At 38.6% G+C, this 23496-nt stretch overlaps 1 protein-coding gene across 7 annotated transcripts in view; it reads left to right on the top strand.

Moving 5' to 3' along the window:
* Positions 1-23496, top strand: part of BICD1 (BICD cargo adaptor 1) — a gene marked incomplete at its 5' end in the record, with an annotated part of 189234 nt that overhangs the window by 152430 nt on the left and 13308 nt on the right. For 3 of the 7 annotated variants that reach the window (XR_014794512.1, XM_084877851.1, XM_084877848.1), the window contains one exon: positions 22553-22628. The exons of 2 other annotated variants lie outside the window; for them this stretch is intronic. Coding sequence is in view for 4 of the 5 variants with exons in the window: in XM_084877848.1 (XP_084733974.1) it covers positions 22553-22628 (76 nt within the window). Of the gene's footprint in view, positions 1-4947; positions 5008-9364; positions 10155-22542; positions 22629-23496 lie in introns of those variants that run through there. 2 more of the 7 variants (XM_084877849.1, XM_084877850.1) reach the window with 2 other exon arrangements.

The following is a 23496-nucleotide window of genomic DNA, read 5'->3' as shown; positions in this document are numbered from 1 at the left end:
AGCCCATGGAACAAAACGAGCCAAAAGGCATCCCTTTGGCCATACAGGGAATGAAAAGTTACAACTAGTCAAGTGAGTCGTCAACAGTTAGAAACACAGAGAGTTCACATGGGCACCTACGTTGAACGATTCTGAGTATCTGGCAGACTTGGATCTGCTTCATGCATGTCAGCAACCCGTGAGGACTGCGGGCCGGTTGCTGCTTTTACACTGGGCAAGCTTTGCAGGGGCCCCGCCGTTTCCCTCCCTGTCACTGCACCCAGCCTGCTGCGCTCCTTTCTGTTATCCTCTGGTCCCTCCTGTAGCCTCTGAGTTCCCCACCTTGGCCACAACTTTTTTTTCTTCCTTTCTTTCTTCAATTTACTTCTCAATTTAATTAATTTACTCCTACTTCATTTACTTCAATTTTACCTTAATTGCTTTTTGGAAACCTCAGCCTTTGGATCTCTAATACTTTCCTTATCTGACTCATGAAGCAGCCTACTGATTGGGATGAAAAAAGTGTGTGGAAATTTACAGCACGTTTTCAACATGCTAAGAATGTTTGAGGCAATCGGTAGTGACAATGAGTCGGAAGAGCCTGAAAGTCAAAATGTACATCTAAAAAAATAAATAAATAAAAGGACAACAACTCCGTGGGTGTTTGTAGGTCCACAGCTCATTTCCCATTGTCTTAGACCCTACTGGGAGGCACCTTGAAAATACTGAATTGCCAACATGGTAAGGGTCCATTAAGACACCTAACTTGAATAAAACCCCACAAGTCTTTTTAGTGTTCCACATAGATTTAGTTGCACTGTCTACTAGAACTTAGAAAAGAAGTTACATAATTAATGAGTGAGCCTAGTATTTTGATTTTAAAGGTGTCATATCAGTATGATTAAGAATTAATAATAAAGATGAACAATAGCTATTTTCAGTTTGTATGTGATTATTTGATCATTGTATTCATGAATATATGTTTTATGTTATTGTCATTCATTGTGGAAACCATTAACATTATATCATAAGCTTTTCCATGCTGCCTAGTCTTATTTTTATTTTTAAAGGTTGTATTATATACTCCATTGTAGATGTTATCATATTAATTACTACTTCCTTTCGTTAACCACTGAGAGAGTTCTTCATTATTTATCATACTGTAGAATACCACGGAGAATATCCTCATGTATCCCACTCCTCATCGATTCAAATTTTTTCTTGAGTGAGATCACTGGGTTAAAAGTATGAGCTTCTGTATGTGTTTGCTCCATTTTGATATTGCTGTAAAAAAGGGTATATCAATGTACTAAACGCCCCACAAGACATTTTTCTCATTTTCACATTTTCTGATTCTTTCTACTTCTTTACACACACTTTACACATCTTGCAACTCTAAGGCTAGTTAACATACACGAATGAGAGTACCATTATGTTGTCTTAAGCTGTTTAGTTTAAAATAACCAGAAAATGACATTGGACTTGGAAATTATTGCTATATGCAAGATTAAAGATACAAATAATGTGAAATTCCGAATCACCACTAGGCCAGAGAAGCACTTTCATGACAATGAATATATTATCATCATGTTTTATAATATTTGAATATTTTAATATTTTAATAATATAATAAAATAATAAAATTTATTTGAAGTTTATAATAAAAGAGGGGAGTAAGTAATGTTGTTAATATATCCCAAGGAATTTTCAGTTGTATATCATGAAATCAACCAGTCCCTAATAAATTCTTAGATCAATCCAGCAGTATTTTCTAAAAGGTTCCAGTTAAAGGAATTACTGTAGAAACCGAGTAACTGTCTATACTAAATTGTATCTTCTAAAAATATTTGCATTATTGACTATATGTTATTTTTCCTATACTTAGCTATATTGGGTAAGATGTAGTAAACATTATTTATGATGCTTTTGCTACATAAAATATTTTAATTAGGCTGATCAAATAAAAATATGCCATATATAACCAATCCTAGGTTCTATACAAGAAATATCTTAAACTCATGGGAAGTAATCAATGCTATGCGTATTTTTTATTTGTAAATTGATGTTATTGATTATTATAAAAGTTAATGGCTAGTAACAATATATACTAGTCATCATTTTTAAAGGACAATTCACTGTTAATTTGTCAGAACAGTTTTTGGTAAACCTCGTCTTCTAAAATATATTTTTAATATATCTTTCCAGGTAATTTAAATTAGTCTAATAAGCACATACATGGGTTGTTTTTCTATTGAGGATCATTGAAATAATTAAGTCAATAAAATGAAATTAATTTAGTTTGGCTCCTTTGGTTAAAAATTTGATAGAGCTATAAATCACATTAAAAATTTTAAGGCACAGCCTAGCTGGCATGGCTCAGCTGTTGAGCGTTGACCTATGAACCAGGAAGTCATGGTTCAATTCTCAGGCAGGGCAGATGCTGGATTGTGGGCTTGATCCCCAATATGGGGCATGCAGGAGGCAGCTGATCAGTGATTCTCCCTCGTCATTTTTGTTTGTCTCTTTCCCTCTCCCTTCCTTTCAAAAATCACTAACAATATATTTAAAACTATGTTAAGGCGCAGAATGTAAAATATTATTTACCATAAATATTTACCATGAAGATGATCAACAGCAAGCATCATCTTCTTCAAGGCACAATTTCTCAATTTCTGGAGAATCAACTCTAGGATGGGGCATTGATCTTAAAAATTAGTAGAATGTTTTGTCTTAATTGATTAGTACCTTGTACTAATTGATTTACAACCTTTTAGAGGAAAATTCCGGCCCTTGCCTTTAGCTTTGGCTCCGTCTCTTCTGCCTCGGCCTCTGAAATTCTGTTTCTGCGCATGGCTTGTTGGCTTTTTTTATTCTTGATTTTATCCTTATCCTGATGTACAAGCTCCATGTCCTCCCACACATACCTAACAGCTTTGATGCACTGGAATCAAGAGGGGCCCACCCTGGCCACCATGGCTCCGTGGTGAGAGGGTTGGCTCCACCAAACGGTCTCAGGTTTGATTCCCAGTTAAGGGCACATATCTAAGTTGCAGGGACCATTCAGGAGGCAACCAGTCGATGTGTCTCTCTCACGTTAATATTTCTTTCTCTCTCTCTCTCACACTCTCTCTCTCTCTTTCTCTTTCCCCTTCCTCTCTCCCTTCCACTTTCTCTAAAAAGCAATGAGAAAAAATACCCTTGAGTAAGGATTTTAAAAAAAGGGGACCCTATTGTCACCAATGAGTTTGCAATTAGGCACCAGATAGTATATCTTCATAAAATCATTGGCTATAAAATGCTGTAGCCAACATTTTTTCTCAATGCCTTAACCACCTAGATCTACATAATCATCACACATTTAATCAATACTTAAAAGCAGTCTACCAGAATATGTACAAGGTATCCCTGTAATTCATAGGCAAGTGATATTACTTCTGTAGTACAGACCTAACTACATTGCTTGTACAGGATAAGCAAGGAATCTCAGACTTGCAAAAGCTAGTTTGGGCTCTTTGTGAAGTGATAGCCCAAGCAATTCATGCTCATCCTGTGTCTCCCACACAGGAGCTTTTCTTCCTGAATGCTTCCTTCCTAGTATGGTTTCCATTCCCTCCGCCCTTTCCTACTTCTCTCTTTTCCTCCCTCCCTCTCTCTGACAACATCATCAGTATGAAAGAATGGTATTGTTTTGAAATCTGAAAACATTTTCTATGCTATTTTAGATTTTACTGATTTTAAAGCAGCTGGTAGAAGGTCTTACCCTTGGGTACATGATCACACCTTTAGATGTAGAGTCAACAGTGAAAGTTGCTTTTACATTTCACTGCATTCAAATAAGTAGACATTCATTTATGTGTTTGTAATATTGTAAAACCTATATTCTTAATATGTGCCAAAGCTATGTTTGTTTTTTCACTGATCCATTTGCTCATTCACTCACTTGTTAAAATTTAACAAAATGTATGAACACCTGCTATATGTCAGGCCCTTTTTTTGGCCCTTGAGATAATAACATTCAAGTAAAACTCTACCCCTTCTATTCAAGAAACTCATAATCTGGTATGGGACTTAGATAGGTAAATAAGTAATGATGTTAATGGATATTCTTGGGATAACAGAGGAGTTAGGTGCTTAGGAGAATCCTTCTAGAAGAGCACTGGTCATGAAAGGTGACTAGAACTAGTAGGGGTGCAAAGGCCATGAGCTTGGGGCTAGAAACTGGGGCAGGACTTGGAAGTGAAGGGACATGAGACTGGAAAGGTGGGCAGGGGTCTGGAAACAGAGGCCAGTTTAGTGAAAGCAGACTTTATTCTGTGGGCATGGTGTTAAGACTAAGACCAGATTTAAAAAATATATACCTTTATTGATTTCAGAGAGGAAGGGAGAGGGAGAGAGAGATGGAAACATCAGTGATGAGAGAGAATCATTGATGGATTGCATCCTGTATGCCCTACACTGGGGATCGAACCGGCGAACCACGCATGTGCCCTGATCAGGAATCAAACCGTGATCTCCTGGTTCATAGGTCAACCCTCAACCACTTAGCCACACCAGCTGGGCAAGACCAGATTTTCATCATGTAATATCACCCTGACAGCAAGGTGGGAATGGATTAGATGTGGGTAACACTGAAGGTAAAGAAGTCTGTACCGGGATTAATGAAATATGCAGATGACAGGTGGTGGAAACTCATAATCAAAACTGTAAGGAGCGTGAATGTTTACATGAATCTGAAGTTAGAGAAGTCCAACTATGTGTGAAATGCAGCGTGTCCCAGGCACACACAACCTCATCTAACTGCCTTTGCTCCATCATCCTCTGGCAGTTTGTATGTGCAAGACCATGCTCTTTGAACTTTCTGAACTGACCACCTCAGTGGGGTTTCCCCCCCTAAAATGTTATCCTATATAGGCTTTTACATTTATTGTGCTCCATTTCCCCATATCATTATACTTTGTTTTTCCACAGGATTCAATTCTCGAAGTGGCAGGAGTGAACAATATTCTGTTGAAATCTGTAGTATTTTAGGTTGGTATTTTCTTTTAATGGAGCTTCCACAGAGTTCTTCCCTGAGTTTAGCATCTTGCCCTGAGTTTAGAATCCGCCAAACCAAACGTTAATTAAAATATATAAATTCACAAAATTACCACCCATGTGTGGAGGAATACATTTTTTTTTAATCTTGCCTCAGTGTAATATGCAATTAGAAATTGCATCAGATTTCCAAATTTTAGGGAATCAGGGATGCTGCAAGAGTATTTTTCTTACTTGTTCTAGGTTAGCCATAATCCATTTTACAGTAGAGACAGACAACACCCTCAAATTTCCTTTCATTTATTTCAGTATTTCTTCAAGCATTAATTTCATTTGTATGGGAGATCTTTTAGTATAGGATGATCGTCCATTGGAATGTGCCATGTTAAGAATTTTATCTGAGAGATGTGTCTCTTCAGTAGATTCTGAGCATCTCTATAATGACAGTTTCCTTACAGAAATCTGAGAAATACAGGAATTTATCTCAAAGAACTCAGCATTTGCTTTATTTAGGTAAATACTTAGTATCCTCCAATATTGATGAATGTTTTGATTTTCATCCAGAAAACTAATTTCATACAAAAACATATTGAATTTTTCAGATTTTCTTTTTTCTTATTTTCTATTGCAAAGGATTAAGCTGTATGTCTTACATACCAGTTTTACCATTGTGTAAGTAAATACACAAAGATTAGTTCTAGCCCGCTTGGCTCAGTGGATAGAGTGTTGGCCTGTGGACTGAAGGGTTCCAGATTTGATTTCTGTTAAGGGCATGTATCTTGGTCGCAGGGTCCTTCCAGGCCCGGGCCCTCGTCAGGACTCCTGCAGGAGGCAACCAATCAATGTATTTCTCTCACATTAATATTTCTCTTTGTCTTTCCCTCTCTCTTCCACTCTCTCTAAATATCAATGGAAATCAGTGGGAAAATGGTTGAGGATTTAAAAAACACATAAAGATTATGAAGACTTTTTCTGGTCCCTTGCCTCCTGTAGGCAGAATTAGTTGCTCCTCCTCTGTGCCCAGTGACAGAGAGCACAGTCACAGTTCTTCTTAAATCAGATTCCTCCATGAATCTATGAGCTTCTTTTGAGCAGGAATCCTGCCTCCTTGGTCTTTTAATCCCCACGATCTTGCCCTGTACTTCATACACAGGAGACCCTCAAGTTTTTAAATAACTGGTAATCAATCCAAATTTTCTACAGTGTATGACTTTGTTGTGGTTTATCATTTATACATGTAGTTCTATTGTACAGAATTATAAATAGTGTATTTCAGATTTTTAAAAATATTTCTTACAATTTTGTTTTTTCTGCCCCAATTTTTTTCAATTGCAGTTGGCATTCAATATTATATTAGTATCAGGTGTACATCATACTGATTAGACATCTATATGATTTATGTAGTGATCACCCTATAAGTCTAGTACCCTCTTGGCACCATACATAGTTATTACAATATGATTGACTATATTCCCTATGCTATACTTTATACAGATATGGTTTAATATAGGTGATCTAATAAAATCTACATAACAATTGCATTTAGACATTTTTCAAGTCAGTTACTCATTTTTCTTATTATTTAGTACAGGCAGCATATATCATTTTGAAGTTTCTTTATTTGGTTGTTTTAATATATGCATGCCCCCAAATCAAGGCAATTATGAGACAATATCAATTTTCAGAGGCAAAAATGTATGAATAATATAATGTTGAGTAAAAGGTTTCATTAAATATATACACATTCCTCCCATTTTTCTCTTATTCCTTTTTATATTTTTTTATAGTTTTTAAGTAATATTTTTCCATAGATGATGGTTCAAAATTCAACAGGCACAAAAGCGTGTACAAAGAAGTAGCTCTCATGCCACAACTGTGTCCAGCCAACCTTATGCATACTTTCAGAAACAGTCCCTACACATACAAGCAAGTTTATATAAACAGATACATATATACTCACAAATATGTATTTTACATATGCATTAATAACAGCGACACAACCACAAACATTATTATGCATGCTAATTTTTTTTTTTACTTAATATATCTTGGCTTTTTATTCATATCGGTGCTTATCCTTTTATTTATTTTTAACCAGAAGTTATGGAAAATAAGGAAGATATAATTGAACCCTTTAAGAAAGCTTGAAGTATTTCCATGTGCAGAATAGAAATATTTCTTGCCACATAATAAAATGACAGCTCTAAGAATATTTCACCTTGTAGATTAGAGCTATTCAATAGAAAGATAATGTGATAATTATATATGTAATTTTAAATACTGTAATAGCTACTTGAGAAAAAATGAAAAGAAACAGGTGAATATTTTATTTTACACATTATATCCATAATATTATCATTATAACATGCAATCAGGGGGAGGAGGGCAGTTATTAAGCTATGTTACATTCTGTTCTTACTCAGTCTTTGAAATTCAATGTGTATTTTTCACTATAGAATATCTCAGTTTGAACTAACATATTTCTAGTGCTCAAACCAGGTTTGGCTAGTAGCTACTGTACTGGGCCGTGCAATTCTGACCTTACTTACCAACAGTTTTAACTAGCTAAAGATAGAGGCCTCCGGAAGGTGGCTAAGTCTGGAGGGGTTGAGACATAGGGAAGGTCCAGGACATTCTAGGCAATACCTACCTTCCTTTCCAGACCTGGCCGGAATGACACCTTCTGAGTCTCTGAAAAATATTGACAGGCAGATGGAAAACCTGAAAGAGACAGGGTCCTCTACAGTTGGTTCCTAAATCATAGCTCCTGCTGCACCAAAAAAGAGCAACTCTGCCCCCAAAGGACAAACTAGTCCAAATTGTAAATTTAAAAGTTGCACAGCCCTGGCTCCTGTGGCTCAGTTGGTTGGAGCATTGTCAAGCGCACAGAAAGGTGGAGGGTTCAGTTCCTGATCACGGCATATAACCAAGTTGCAGGTTCAATTCCTGGTCAGGGTGTGTACAGGAGGCAACTAATATATGTTTCTCTCCTCTCTCTCTCTCCCTTCCTCTCTAAAAAACAATAATGAAAAGGCTCCAATTTTTTTTTTTTAATGGCACATGTTATCCCACCACCTTCTACTTATGTATGCTTCCCATTCTTAGTCAGAAAACAGCTTTTTTTTTTTTTTGCTTTTTTTTTTTTTTTGCTTTTTTTTTTTTTTACCAGACAAACTGTAAGAAGTCAGTATTAACGGAGAACACGGCTCTTTCCTGCCTGGTACAGCCAGTTCATGACATACATATTTACTTACTTACAGAACCTAGCCCTTGGTTTCTTTGATAGCTTTTGTGCCAAGGAACCAGGGCTACAACTCTCTGCCATCGGCATGGCCTTGCCTTCATATCCCAAAGGCCCCCATCCCCATGCATGTAAGAGTTTTAGTGCTAAACTCTGTCTGGCAGACAGTGGGACCTCCCCCCTCCTTGTATTCCAGGGGGAAATGGCTGTCCGCACCCTCTATGCTCTGCTTACACTATTTAATTCAATCCACTGGCACTAGTCTATGTATCCTACTGTTCACCTCCTGCAACTACGTAACAACCTCTGTTCTAAAAAACCCTCTGATTCTAAGCTTTTCCTGGATTGCTATATTCAAACTGCAGCTTTGAAAGGGACTTTTTCTACCTAGAAAGAATACCAAGGAAAACATAATATAAGAAAAAGCCACAATAGGTACCCCGTGAAGCCGATCTCTAGGTTAAGAGCTTCCAGGTTCCCCTTTACATGTATAAGGATGCGTGGACAGCTAGAGGGAAGAAATACTGAAGGGCCTTCTCCCAACTCTGAGACTCTGGTCCCACGAATACAAACGTTCTCTGCATGATTCGGACTGGAGCTCATGTTTCCAAACAGAACTATGCTAAAAGATCTTAGCGTCATATAGCATACCTTTCATCAAGGAAAACTTCTGCAATCTAATATACTTTCGAACAGTTTAATACATGTATGTGTCATGAACTGGCCGGAAAGAGCAGTGTTCTGCGTTAACGCTGACTTCTGGCGGCGTGCTGACGCATTGCTTTCCTTCTCCAAACGGGCGGGCTTCCGTGTCCAAACCCAGACCTAGTTTGTTACACTGGATATGGGGGGCGCTGATTTAATCCAGAAACGCTTCTCCGGTACCCTTCAACATGGCAGCCAAGCAGACTCTTCTGTGCATTAAACAGCTTGGGAACCCACCTTTCTCCTGGCTGCGCCAAACCTGGCTCTGCAGCTCCCCTGGCTCTGAGGGCGTGGGCGGGGCCTGGCCGAGTCGCTGACTTCTAGGGAGCACCTTGCAGTACTATTGCTCACGGGAAGCCTGCACCTGCTATTCTGCTAACTGTTCCTTTGTTTTCAATGATGAAGTGACAGTGCAGTTCCCTAGCGCTCACACCTACTTCAAGTGACCTGGTCATTAAACTGCACAACTAACCGACCAGACAAGAGTCACGGTGCTCCGTGCGCCCTGCAGGGCAGCACCCACCGCCCTCTCCTTTCCTGGTGCAGAACTTTGGGTCTCTTCCTCCGCGCACCCCGCTCTTCAGTCGTCCATGAACGGTGTGTTTGTTATGCACAAGGGAAAGCACAAGTCAAAATGGTTGACTTTACTCCTTTCTGTTGCTTATCTAATCATTAATTTTGTTGTCTTTTAAGCCAAAAAGGAAGTCACTGATATACTGTCAGTATCTCACATTTAAAGTTTTGGTGAGCCATCCACATGAAAGCCGCGCTTGTTTTGGCCTTCCTCATCCTGGACTCCCAAGATGCTCTCCTCTGCTCTGGTGCTTAGGTTACTTATGTCCTGCAGAGTGTCCAGCCCACAACTCAGATCATGCTTCTTGAACACGCCTCTCCTGTCATTGCATGAGTCAGTGAATGTTCTGGAAAGGTAGACTAGATTAGACTATAATTATATTTTCAGAATATAATTATCATAATTATTTAAAAGGCAAGGTTCTTTCTTTTTTTTTTTTCTTCTCATAGTTGCAACTTGTAGTCATCCGTTTCTTTTATTGGCAGTAAAGATGCACAATCATAAGATTTTTAAATAAAAACTATTTGGATGATTTTCAAGTATTTTCACTAAAGATTTATATGAAAACACATGCATTTATTTTGCAGGATAACGATTTAGAACAGGACTGTCATTTTAACTTAACCTACTTTGAGTGGATATGAAATTGGTCCTTTTTTTTTCTTTCTTTAGTTGAAGGTGATGTATTTTGCTCACGTGAAGAACTTTTTTGGTGTTCTGATGCGATTCACCGAATCAGTTTTCTGTTCTACACTGAACCTCACCTCTCAATTCTTCATTGCACTTAAGATTATGTCTTGCTAAAAAGTTGAAAATCAGTCTATAACCAGTTTGGATCATAAGAAATGAAACCGGAAATTTAGAGTAGAAAGGAGCACCATTTGCTCTGGCCAAAGGTCCTCGAGTCCCTGGCACAGACTTCCTAAGGCGGATGTTGCTTAGTTCATCTTAAATACTTGTTTGTGGCTTTCCAGGCAAACCTGGCTCCACCTCTGCTGATAGGATCCTTAGAGAAAACAAGAATAGTACAGTCGCTTAGTCTGAGTAGGTATTTATAGAATAAGCCATTGTGTAATGATGGTAGAATCAGTTAAACACATTTTTTTCTCTTTTTATGCACTACTTGACATCAAGCAAAAAGAGGTAAGTTGGATGTAAAACTGGAGGTGAATCTTATTTTCTTTAATAGATATATTCCTGATAGCATTGCTTCACTTAAATTTCTACAAATCAAATACTTTTACATTAGAAAGCTTGTCAATGTAAATACTTATTTTTTTCTTTGAAAAAAAAATGAATCAACACCTTCTGTGAACTTGGATTTAAAAGTATTTAATATTTAAACATATTGCTTTTCCTTTATCTAGGCCAGGGGTCCTCAAACTTTTTAAAGTGGGGGCCAGATCACGGTCCCTCAGAGAGCTGGAGGGCCGGACTATATGAACTACTAATTCCTACTGTAACACCTCGGCTGCGCTCACTGCCCAAAAAACCTGGAGGGCCGGATCAGACTCCTCTGCAGGCTGCATGTGGCCCGCGGGCCGTAGTTTGAAGACCCCTGATTCTAGGCTATACATATGGTTTAATTTGCTTATGAGGACATAGTATATTTTGAAACACTTGGCTTAGTTTTGGGGTTTTTGAATTGTTTTCCCCCAAAATTGTGGGTTATGTGTTATAGTGATTTTCTTCTTTTCTTAAAAAACAAAAGGGGGAAAAAAAAAAGAAACAATTGACATTGGTGAAAGCCTGTAATTTTCAGATCCATGCCCTGAACCTCTCAGAGTATTTCCCAGCATTGATTTTTTTTTTAAATGATAAAAAATAATAATAATGTTGAACAGGAAAATCAAACACATTTTACTGAGTGGTGTCTCATATATTTTTCTTGTTTGGTATATATTTTTACAATTGATCTTTTAGTTGCAGTTTGTTTAACTTTATCTTTTCTTTTGATGATGAATTAATCTTGACATTTCAAAGGTATAAGCTGGTCTTTATCTGATACATGCTGTTACTGATTGAGAAAGGAACTACCAAACCACCCTGAGTTAACTGTGGTGCCAGTTAACTCTGTGCCATTATTCTTGGAAAGGTCATTTCTGAACAAAAGACAATTTCCTAATGGGTGTTTAGTTGGTGTAAGAATCTAGCAGCAAAATGTACTTTTACCTCTTGGTGCCACTGCATTTCATTACCCTCCCTCTCACCTCCCATGTCTTTCCTACCAAAGGCTGTTGCTTACACACATGCTCATAGTTTAATTGTAAGTTGTTCAGGAGCAGAACATTAACTCTGCTGCCAGGCATTTTTATATTTCTTTTTTTGCAAGGTTTGAAATAAAAATAGATTATGAGTATTGCTTTGTCTTACCAGCGAGTCAGATGATATTCTTCAGGACAGAAAATGGGAAGCTAGATGAAAGTTTTTGTCTAATCCAAGCATGTCAAACTCAAAGGCTAATGCGGGCCTAATATACAAGGTTTAAGTTTATGTGGGCTGTAAAAAAACAAAAGCTTTAATATTCATAGAAATGTATTTAATGAATAATATTATTTCTCTAGAGAGGTGCTGAATACAAAGGGCTGAAATAAATGAGTAATCAATAACATAAAATAATACTGTGTTTCCCCGAAAATAAGACATCCTCCGAAAATAAGACCTAGCGCATGGAAAGATAAGACATCCCCTGAAAATAAGACCTAGCACAACTTTGGGAGAAAAAATTAATATAAGACACTGTCTTATTTTCGAGGAAACAGGGTAGAACATAATGAAAATTTATATTTTTCTTGGACATTAACTTATCAGACTCTGAATAACTGCACAAATTAATAAGCATAACACAAACAAACCTATTTTTCTTGCTCTCGAAAAGCAAAATATTTCTGGTTGTGCACACCAAACAAGATAGCACAAGACTAATGACGGGGCAATCGGCCGCTAAAATATTCACTGCCAGTATTAGTGGAGAGAAATGGTGCGCCTGCGCGTAAGGGTAATGAATGCAACACGATTATTGTAATCAATGTCCTTAGAGAACATTGTTATTAATAATTATGTATAAGAGGATATTGTAAAAATTAAGTTATGAAATTTTTATTAAAACGTTTTTTACAAACAGTTATACTGACTGGGCCGCAAAAAAAATATTCATTGTGGGCTTCATGCGACCCGCAGACTGTGAGTTTGACATGCTTGGTCTAATTTCTAATCACTAGAAAGTCGAAAAATGCTCCCTCTTCTTAGCAAGTCATGCTTCGAGTCTACATTGTTGAAGGCAGTTTTAATGTGTGTCCCAAAAGTGTAATAAACTGTACACAGTTGTCATTATGTAAAGGTAGAGCCAAAAGTTTTTAAAGATTTATTAGTAATATTTTTTGCATTGTCTATACTGACATGTTTTTGTGTTTCAACAATTCTGTGTTTTCTAAAAATATTTAATGAATAATATTTATTCTAGAAAGATTTAATGAGTAATGATTGTTTCTGACTATCAAGGATATAAATGTGGGATTTTCCATGTTAAACACTGATGTAAAGTTAAACCTGAAGTGTCTGGTGACATAAATTAGCAGATTGCACCCCTGCGTAGTTGGAAATAATGCTATTATCTGTGGGTACTTTCTGATAAACTAATATATTAATAGGATATGTGATATGTATGGCAAAAAGGGTTGAGATAGCCAACTCTATGTGTTTGATTATAAAATGCTAAAAGTTGTTCACAGATCAACTGTGCACCATTAAATAGTCAGTGCACCATTAAATTCATCATTTCATTTTTAAAAATATTTCAAATTTTTCTAACCAGTTTTTATGTATGTAAATGTTGCTATCTCATGCCTCCTTATTATTGTTCTTCATATAATGTTTCTACCTTAAATTTTTCTTATATTTTCCTAACTCTTTTACTTTCTATGTTTGTTTTTTCAATTTACATGTATAGGCGTCATAGGACTACGTAACTGTTCAAGTTGTTACTCCTAGGAGAATGTATTTTGATGCTTTTTTCCATTAATTTTTTTGTTAATTCAGCAACATGTTATTAATCATTTGGTAGATTTAGTGAGGAATAATTTAGTATTGGGCCCACTTTAAATATGGCAATTAAAATTTTATTTCTAAAATGTATACATCAAAGTCATCATTAACGACCTGATATAGCTAAATTAGCTCTAAGATCTTTATCAGGTAACATTTCCTCTTTCTTATTCCTTTTATTAGAAATATGTGGTTCTCATGGCAAGAATATCTAAATTGTAAACTCTCCCTTTTCAAAGAGGATCTGTCCGACAATGGCATTAATAAAGTACTAATGAAGAAACGAGTCCAAAGATCTGTTAGGGGAAGTGAAGTCAGTATATTAGAAAGTATTTTTGCACCACATGCAAGTTCTCCAGGCACACTCCCCTGGGGAAACGAATAATGACAAGAATTAGAAGGCGAGGCCCTGGCTGCCTCACCCTGCAGCCTGGCTGAGGAAGTTAGGTCTCCTTGGCAGAGAGCAGTGGCCACACGCTGGACACGAGAAATGCTGGTGGAGATGAGATAAGTGCTGACGGAGTTTAGAGGAAGCAGACACTTCCTCCTGGAGTGACCAGGCTGGAACTTGTTGGTTCTGAATAGTCAGAGAGAAGGGAGACCATTTCAGATTAATGCAATGTGAGGAGCAAAGGCTGGATTGAAATGATTTCATCATATAGTCTATTTGGAGCCTTTTTAATTTTCCTTCTTGTTAGTGGGATTTACTTTGTTTCTTGATGCCAAAAACCTCCAGGCCACCTGACTCCTCCCTTTGGTCCCTCGTGTCTAATCAATGACCAGTTCCTGTCGATGGAACCCAGGCCACGTGCTTTCCCGAACATTCTTTCACCTGGTGTCTGCAAGACTGGCATTTCGTGTCCTCGCTTCACAGATAGAATAACTGAGACGCAATGTCCCTCAACTGCTCAGTGGTGGAGCGGGGATCTAAACCCAGAGGTCTCTCATGGACCCCGAAACTCATGCTGAAATGGAGGAAAGTTGAGGAGCACAGTGTCGGGGGGAGGGGAAGGGAGGGGAGAGGAAGGCAAAGAAATATAGAAAATTACTGCAGAAAATTACAAATTATGGCAAATAGAAGGAAATTGTTGTGACATACCCATTACCCATTCCCTTAGATTGTTGTGTAAAAACCTCAAGAAACATGTCAGTAACTATGGGAAGCACCTTTGTGCTATTATCCACAAATATCCAGAATTCCTGCATTAGGGAGGCTTTTAAAAATCTTTATGCAGTTTTTCTGTCCTTCAGTGCACAGTGCAGAGAAACTTATACTTTCTGCGAACCTAATTACTCAAATTTCACATCCTATCATTGATTTCGTTTTCCCCAGCACCCCTGATTTGACCACTTTTACATCTTTCTAAAGTGCTTTTTGCTAAGAAGAAAGTCTGCTGAAATTCAAGTGTAGATTTTCACTTACAATTTATGCTCTGGCCTTCTGTATATATCCTTTCATTTGGGTTTCCTTGAATTAAAACATTTATTTATTTCAACCCTTGGACTTCTTAGATCTTAGAAGAATTCAAGAGAAGTTTAGTTATTGGTTTATTAAGACTAAAGAGTTGGCAGATAAGAGAGAGTAATAACTGCTTTCACTTTGGATCAGGTACAAAGGCTCTGTATTAGTTCGGTTAAGGAGCTGAAACAATAGACATTTATTTTTCTCCCAGTTCTGCAGGCTGGAGGCCCAAGATCAAGGTGTGGGCAGGTTTGGTCCCTCCTGAGGCCTCTCCTTGCTGTGCACATGGCTGCCTTCTCACTGCCTTTTGTCTGTGTGAATGCATCTCTGGGACTCTCGGGGTGTCCTACACTCCTAATCTCTGCTTATAAGAGCATCGGTCAGATTGGATAAGGGCTCACCCTACCTTAAGTATGTCTTTAAAAAGCCTATCTCCAAATATGGTCATATTCTTAGGTACTGGGTTAGTTTTCAACATATGGATTGGAGGGGTGGGGAAACACATAGTCAATCTATATAACAGGCACTATGGGGCATTCTACCAAAAGGGCATGGGGTGCACAGTCAGAAACCTGGGCTCAGGTTCTTACTCTGTTCCTCTCTCTGTGGGTCCTCAGAAAAAATCACTTAACTCTTCGGATCTGCAGTGTTCTAATCTGTTAAATGGGCTTATGACAACCAAATTCAGTTGAGTATCCTGAGCACTAAAAAGATTTTGTTCACTATAAATACCATACAGAAACTGACCATGCATAAGTTCCTTAAGCTCCCTAGGCCTCAGTTCTTATTTATAAAATAAAAACAAAACCTACTTCTTTGAGTTTTTATAAGGATGAAAGAGCTGTTGCATGCAAAGTGCTTAGCTTAGTGTTTGCATATATGCAGGACTTGAGAACTATTACATGTTACCCATTATTTTCATCCTTTCCTCTTCCTTCTACTTTCCCTTTGCATGCTCTTTCTTTTATGTATTTGCTGAAATCTCAATTAGGGAATAGTTTGGAAGAACAAGGCCAGATTTGCAGAAAGAAGAAAGAAGGATATCCTATGGATATAAAGAGGGTGTGATCATTAACTATGGAGTTACCTTAGAACAATTCCCTGTCAACTCTTATTGTAATGATGTTAATAATTAAACATTCTTGCTTTTCTACTGTTAATCATCTGCCCTACTGAAAGGTCCTTAATGAAGAATGACTGTTTACTTCAAATAGGTAAAATTGTTGTTCAAAGTGATATCTATTTGGAAAAAATAGTGATGTCATATTCTATAACAGCAATTGCCCAGGTGGGTAGATTTGATTATTAAGGCTATCTTTCTTCAATAGTCCTGGAAACAGTACACCAAGTTATCAAAGATATTAACTGTCTCATCAAGAGACAGTTACTGTTTGCTCTTTGTATCATGATTTTTCACTTCTGCCAATATTTGAGTATATATGAGTTGCCATTTTCAAAATGAGAAAGGAATAAAAGAAAAGCATATATCCCTCTCCTTCTCACTTTTTGTTGTTGTTGAAGGAAAGATGCTTAAAGAAAACATGGCCTTACAAAGACAGGGGGAGAAGTCCCAGGGAGAAACAGAATATGAAAATGAAAAGGTGAATTTCTATGTGCATCAGAAGAAGAAATGTAATTTCTTATAAAAGAAAGTAATTTCTCTAACCTGTAGACCTATAACCTTGAGGCTGATCCTTAGCAGATTTCTAGAAATCAATGGGTTTCATATGCTCAATCTAAGGTAGGGATTACTAAAAACCAGCATGAGTTTAAGAATGACTTATGCTAGACTTGCCCTCATTCTCTTGCTTATAAAACCTGGCAAAATAGTAAACAACATTTTGGCAAACCAGGTATTTTACAATATTTTTTAGACAGAAATTCTAGATGATACTATAATTGTTTGGATTCATAACTGATTGAATGGACATGTTCAAAGGGTCCATATTCATAGACTGATATTTATAAAATATGGTCTCTACTTAGCCTAGCCTTACTATTAGTTGCTAATCCTAGATATAAATATATCAAGGTCATGTTATCACATTTTCTGGTTTGAAAGAGAAATAAAAGGGAGAGGAAGTTAATATGCTAGATCTGAAAGATGGTTCAGGTAGGAAAAGGCGAAACCTTTATTAGAAGTGAACAGAAAGCTAAAAGTACATACAATATTCTACTGGAGTCCCAGACACTGTAACTTCAGGATGGAGAAAGCATAGCTTGAGAGCACCATCTGTAAATAAAGCAGGCTCGTGGGAAATAGCAGGGAGATGTGGCTGCCGAAAAAATGCCACACGGGCTTCTGCTCTTTTCATAGAACCAGGATGTCTCAGACAAGGTGAGACTCTGCCACTCCACTCCGCCAGTCACATCTTATCTCACCTGATTTTCGTCCTGAACACCTCATTTTTAGAAGGCTGTGCACAAACTGGGGCATGGTCAGGGAGCAAGGAGGAGACTGAGGGAAGTTGAAATCGTGTCTTGCAAGAACTTGGCCTGCCAGGCTGGTGTGTCTCAGTGGTTGAGCATTGACCTATGAACCAGGAGGTCACAGTTCAATTCTTGTTCAGGGCATCTGCCTGGGTTGCGGGCTCAGTCCCTAGTAGGGGTTGTGCAGGAGGCAGCTAATCAATGGTTCTCTCTCATCATTAATATTTCCATCTCTCGCTCCCTCTCCCTTTTTCTCTGAAGTAAATAAATATATATTTTTTCTAAAAATAAAGAACGTGGCCTAAGGAAAACTCAGGGGACAGAGATAGTTTTCATGGGAAAGTACATAGCACCCAGAGGAGTTTGTGGTCACGAGGGAATCAGATGTGATGTGGAAAATAAGATCTCATGAAATGGTAGGCTTGCATTTGTTCTCAAGTCAGGACAGCCAGGGGTTGAGTGCAAGCCATTCCAGAGGAGGCTGTTTGCCACAGAGAGCTGCTGCCCTGCCTCTCGCCCAGCATCTGACCACCCAGGATGCCATTCCGCAGCCCCATGACTCCTCATAGCCTGGTGTTATCTCCACAGATCATCCTTCACCCAACTGTCCTCACCACCTCCCACCACTGTCCTCTGAGCCAGGTGTGGAGCCAAAACAGAGGTGTCCCCTGCCTCCTTCCACGGAGGCTCTCCCTCCCCACCCAAACCGCCACCGGTGGGCATTGACTTTTAGAAACTCCGTTCATTTTCTAAGTTGCATTGGGAAAGTTTTAAAATATAGTAGAAGCCTGAAGAGAAAATATAGGATGAGACTTTCTCCCTAGCCAATGAATTTTGTTGATTTCAGCCGCCTCTTTAGAGAAACTAGACATTATCCCTAACCTTTTTTTTTTTTTAAATATATATATTTTATTGATTTTTCACAGAGAGGAAGAGAGAGGGATAGAGAGTTAGAAACATGAATGAGAGAGAATCATCGATCAGCTGCCTCTTGCACACCCCCTACTGGGGATGTGCCCGCAACCAAGGTACATGCCCTTGCCCGGAATCGAACCCAGGACCTTTCAGTCCGCAGGCCGATGCTCTATCCACTGAGCCAAACCGGTTCTGGCTATCCCCAACCTTTATCTTGCTTTATGTTTTTGATGTAATTGGTTGCTTCCAAGCTTCCGTGTCTGGTGAAGTTTTTATGTTTCTTTGATTCTATGACCCTGGTATGTTCTAGAGGCAGCTGGTGTCAATTTGAGAGAGTAGTGAGTATCAGAAAAGTCTGAAGTAAAATACTTGTTCTGCTACTTTCCAGCTTGTGACCTTGAGCAAGTTAATATATATATATGGTGATCTGTAGTAATTCATTAATCAATGAGTGTTTGTAGACACCCTGCTCTGATGTTAAACTCTGAATTTGTTTCTGTAGCAAGGATCATGAAAAATGTTAAAGAAAAAAGACAGTCTCGGGATATTTGAGATTTTGATATAAAAAATACTTGCTTTCCTCATGGTAAGAATAGTAAAAATAAGAACTCCAGAGTGTCTTAGTCCAGACAGATAACTAGTATAAAGTTTCTAGGAGAAACTACTTCATGTTGATGCAGCTGGTAATTTCCTTCCTTTGTTCTCACTGTCTTTTTTTTTTTTTTTTTTAATATATTTTATTGATTTTGTACAGAGAGGAAGGGAGAGATAGAGAGTTAGAAACATCGATGAGAGAGAGTCATCGATCAGCTGCCTCTTGCACACCCCCTACTGGGGATGTGCCCACAACCAAGGTACATGCCCTTGACCGGAATCGAACCCGGGACCCTTCAGTCCCCAAGCCTACGCTCTATCCATTGAGCCAAACCGGTCCCGGCAGTTCTCACTGTCTTGACTACCTTCCTTTCTCCTTGGCCTTTGTTTTATGGAGGAATGTCATACAAGGATGCTCTTCATGTGTAATTAAAACAGACCCACAGGTGCTTTGCGCAATAACATCTTTTATTTACCTCTGCCCTTAAGGCACTAACAATCTCTTGCATATGCTGTGGCCTTTCTCAGGCCTGTGACCTTATGATATAAATACTCAGTGTTATTTAATTCAGTTCTGGACCTTTCAACTAAACACTTTAATCTTGTAAAATGTTTAATTACTGTTAGTAGAGACCATAAACACGTAACAGTTGCTAAGAAGTTCCTGGCCAACTCTTATTTTTTGATGTACATCACAGCTGTCAAAATCTCCAGGGAGTGCTCCCTGGCCACTTAGATTTAGTTCATTGTTTCTGCTCTGAGAGCCCTAACTTCCTTATCGTGGACAGTAAGGCAGTGATGTGTCTGTAAGTTTAATTCAGCCCTTGGGTCATACAGTCCTAGATTCAAATCTCAGCCTCACCTCTTAGTGGACTTTGGCAAGTTACTTAACCAAAATCCCTCTTTCCTCGTCCATAAACGGGGAATAATAAAACAGGGTTAAAGGAGGGCCTGCATTTCAGTGCCTGCACAGCACCAGGTACATGGCCATCAGTCAGTAAGTGTGAGCTGCTACCATCATCATCACCACCTCATCTTCATGACACTTCGTTTGTAATTGCTTGTTGAATGTGCTTGTGTTTCTCCATTGATCAGGACTGTATCTTCTCTGTTTTCCTTTTATCCCCACCTCCAAACACAGTTTCAGACACATAATAGAAGTTTAACTTGACTGTTGAATGGTTGAGACTAATTTTGGTAGCCCCCAGATAACAGCAGTGACTGCTAGGGTTCTGCAATGCCTCCTCCTTTAAGACACATAATGTCCACCTTTTATGCCCTCTGACACAATGAGATGAGGCCTAGTTCCTTCAGGGTTTAGTTTACCAGCTCCTAGATCGAACTGGTGAGTTTATGCAAAGCCCACAGCATCTCAGCGCTGGAGGGGATTTCCTCAATCTCCCAACTCGTCCCTTTCATTTCACCAAGTACATGCTAATACACGGGCTGTTCAGCGGGATTAGACATGCACGTGATTGGAGGGCTACTGACCTGAGAAAAGTTTAGAAGAAAATTGAGTTGGAGCAATACAGCTATTTTTAAAATTTCTTTTGTTTTCCTCTATCACCATCTTATTTGTGGAATTCACTTTTTATCCCGTAAGTACATATAAATTATAAATGCAACAATTAATAATAATTAGCCAGAGAATGTTACTTCTAAAGAAGAAAAAAACTGATATTCACTACAGATGGAAGGACTATCTACCTCATATTAAGAGTTCATTTAGGTAGTGCATTGTAGTCCTGCTCACCGGTTTTTCAATTTTCAACACACAACATATTTCAAATGAATAATCTGTGATCGCATTGGCCCAGATTCTAGGGCTTTTCACTTCATGGAGGCCAAAACGTTGCTATAAAAGAGTTGCATTTATACCTCCCCTGCAATGTAAGGCATAAGGCCAGATTCCAGCATGTTTTCCAAGGATTCGTGTTCATTTGCATCCATTACATTACCCAAATGCACCATGGGAGGGCAGCACACACCTGGCTGTATCAGAATCCTTATCTAAATTAGTCCAAAATGTTCCTAAATTATCACTTAGAAATTTCTTTGGAAAAGATAAAAGGAGCATGAAGGAATTCATCCTTTAAGACTCTGAGTTTCTACAAAAGGGAACCATTGAGCTAATCAAGCTGCAAAATGGGAAAACAAAGAGTTAAAGAAAAACAAAAAGAATGCCTCGCAGCAGAGAAAACGGAACTATTTGCTACATTTGAAGGACTTTTACTGAGTGTGTAATCTGAATATCAGATACTAAACAAGAATCAAATCTCATTCCTATTGATAAGCAATAATTAGTAAGCTAATCTCCAACAAAGACCACCTTATTAAAGAGTCCCTTCAATAATGTTCTCCTGAATGAATTCCAACCAACCCTGCCTTCTATTGTGTTCTACTCTGCATCACAGACAGCTCTAGTGTGTTTTCAAGATCTTATACAAAAGCATCAGCAACTTTTATGAATTTTGATAGTCTTGAGTTCTATAGTCAGATTTTGTTATAATAGAGAATATACTGGCTTTAGAACAAGCAATACTTGGATACAGTTTTGGAATACAGATTTTTTAAAAATACATTCTCATTAATTCAAGGCTGCAAATTGAGAATTTATCTTTAAGTGTTATCTTCATAACAGGGGGAAAGAGGCAGGCTAGGCAAACACATAATCTAAGCATTTAGCAAGAGGAAATTTTGCAAATAATCAAACTTCTAATTATAAAATGAATTTTAACTTTTTTGCCAAATCTTTTTGCAGAAATATAATCTATGTATTTCTAGCCAGCGTCCTTGGTGATTCTAGTGTGGTTGGCCTGGTACCAGTAAAGCATGATCAGCTAAAGCATGATTAACTAGCAATTTGTTAACCTAGCAAAGTGGTCTGAAAACTCATTAGTCAACAGAGCGGCAAACTGCGGCTCACGAGCCACATAGCAAAAGTAAAACAAAAGTGGATTTCCCATTCAGATTGGTTTTCTCATCAGCCCCAGTTACTAACAACTTACACATCCTAAGATTTCTGCTAACCAATTATCTCTTGTGAAAAATTACAAAAAATCTAATTTTAGAAAACTGTAAAGATTATTTTCTTCCCTGATATCCTCCTATTAGTCATGGAAAAGATTGCTTTTCTCCATGTACCGATGGGATGATACTATGTCCAGCTGTCCTGACAATAAAGTCAGTTATCTGAAAGTATTCCATTTTGGAAATAGCAAATCTAAGTGCCAAAGCAAGTCACTACCATCACGTGCAAGTTCAGAACTTGAAGATTTTTCTATTACATTAAAGGACCCTTTACTTTCAGATGTATCCAAGTACCAAATACGAATGGCCACATGTGTCCTAATGTGCTTGAGAAAGCTCATTACTAATTTCATGTCACTAATATGCTATTTAAGAAAAAAGTCTTATCTTTTCTATCGGCATGATTGGGGGGAATAGCTTAATCTAGAGATGTTTCTGGGCGAATACGCATTCCTCACTAAATCTCTCAGGCAGCTGCTTTCGTTACTAACATGATGCTCTGTCGTCTCTTTGTATACATGTCTAATTTATCAGTTTCTTGTAGATTGTCAGCAGCCTGCTGCCTCCGTACCGCCACAGTGCTCACAACTAGCAGAGAGGCAAGACTGCCCAACTGTCAGGTAACTTCAGACGTCCTTTCTCTCCCCACCCAACTGCATGCCGGAGCCATCCACCCCATGCTCTCCTTTCACCACCATAACCGCCTACACATCATTTCACTTGCTGCATCTTATTCCAAATAGGGGTGATGCGAATGCACATTGGAACCTGAAGTCCACGTGGACCTAATGGAAATCCAAGAGAAGCTAGCGTTTGCTTTCCTGGCGGCTGGCAGGACTAGCTATTTGCATTACCCCGGCGTTCCATTATATTCCCACATAGAAAGCCTGGGGTTGTGAGGATGCTTGCCCTACCTTTTCTTTTGTTTGTCCCTTGTCCTTAGAATATATTACTCAGGCCCTGGCCGGTGTTGCTCAGTGGGTAGAGCTTCGGCCTGCGGACTGAAGGGTCCCAGGTTCGATTCCCGGTGGGGGGCATGTATTGTACCTTGGCTGCGGGCACATCCCCAGTGGGAGGTTTGCAGGAGGTGGCTGATGGATGTTTCTCTCTCATCGATGTTCCTAGTTCTCTATCCCTCTCCCTTCCTCTCTGTAAAAAAAATCAATAAAATATATATTTTTTAAAAGAATATATTCCTCAGGCAAACAAACAGGAAGGATATAAAGCATAGGTAACGTCTGATCTAAGACAACGTTACAACCTTCTTCAGCGCCCTCATTAAAGCTGACATGGAAAGGTGGAGAAAAACTTGTAGTAATCGGCATTTCCAAAAAAGGAATATTTGCAGTGACAGGGCCCTCCGTGTGCGAGATGAACTGAAGAAATTTAGAGGCAGGTCCCCGCACTCCCCAGACACTCAGCCGGAGAGGGCGCTGGCAGTGTCTGCTCCAGGGAAAGCGTTGCCTGTCCATCGTGAGCTCTCGTCCC

This window comes from Pipistrellus hanaki (genome assembly GCF_964339955.1).
Source record: "Pipistrellus hanaki genome assembly, chromosome: 3".
Taxonomy (NCBI): Eukaryota; Metazoa; Chordata; class Mammalia; order Chiroptera; family Vespertilionidae; genus Pipistrellus; species Pipistrellus hanaki.
Note: the sequence above shows the minus strand (reverse complement) of the source record. Positions and strands in the feature narration are given on the sequence as shown.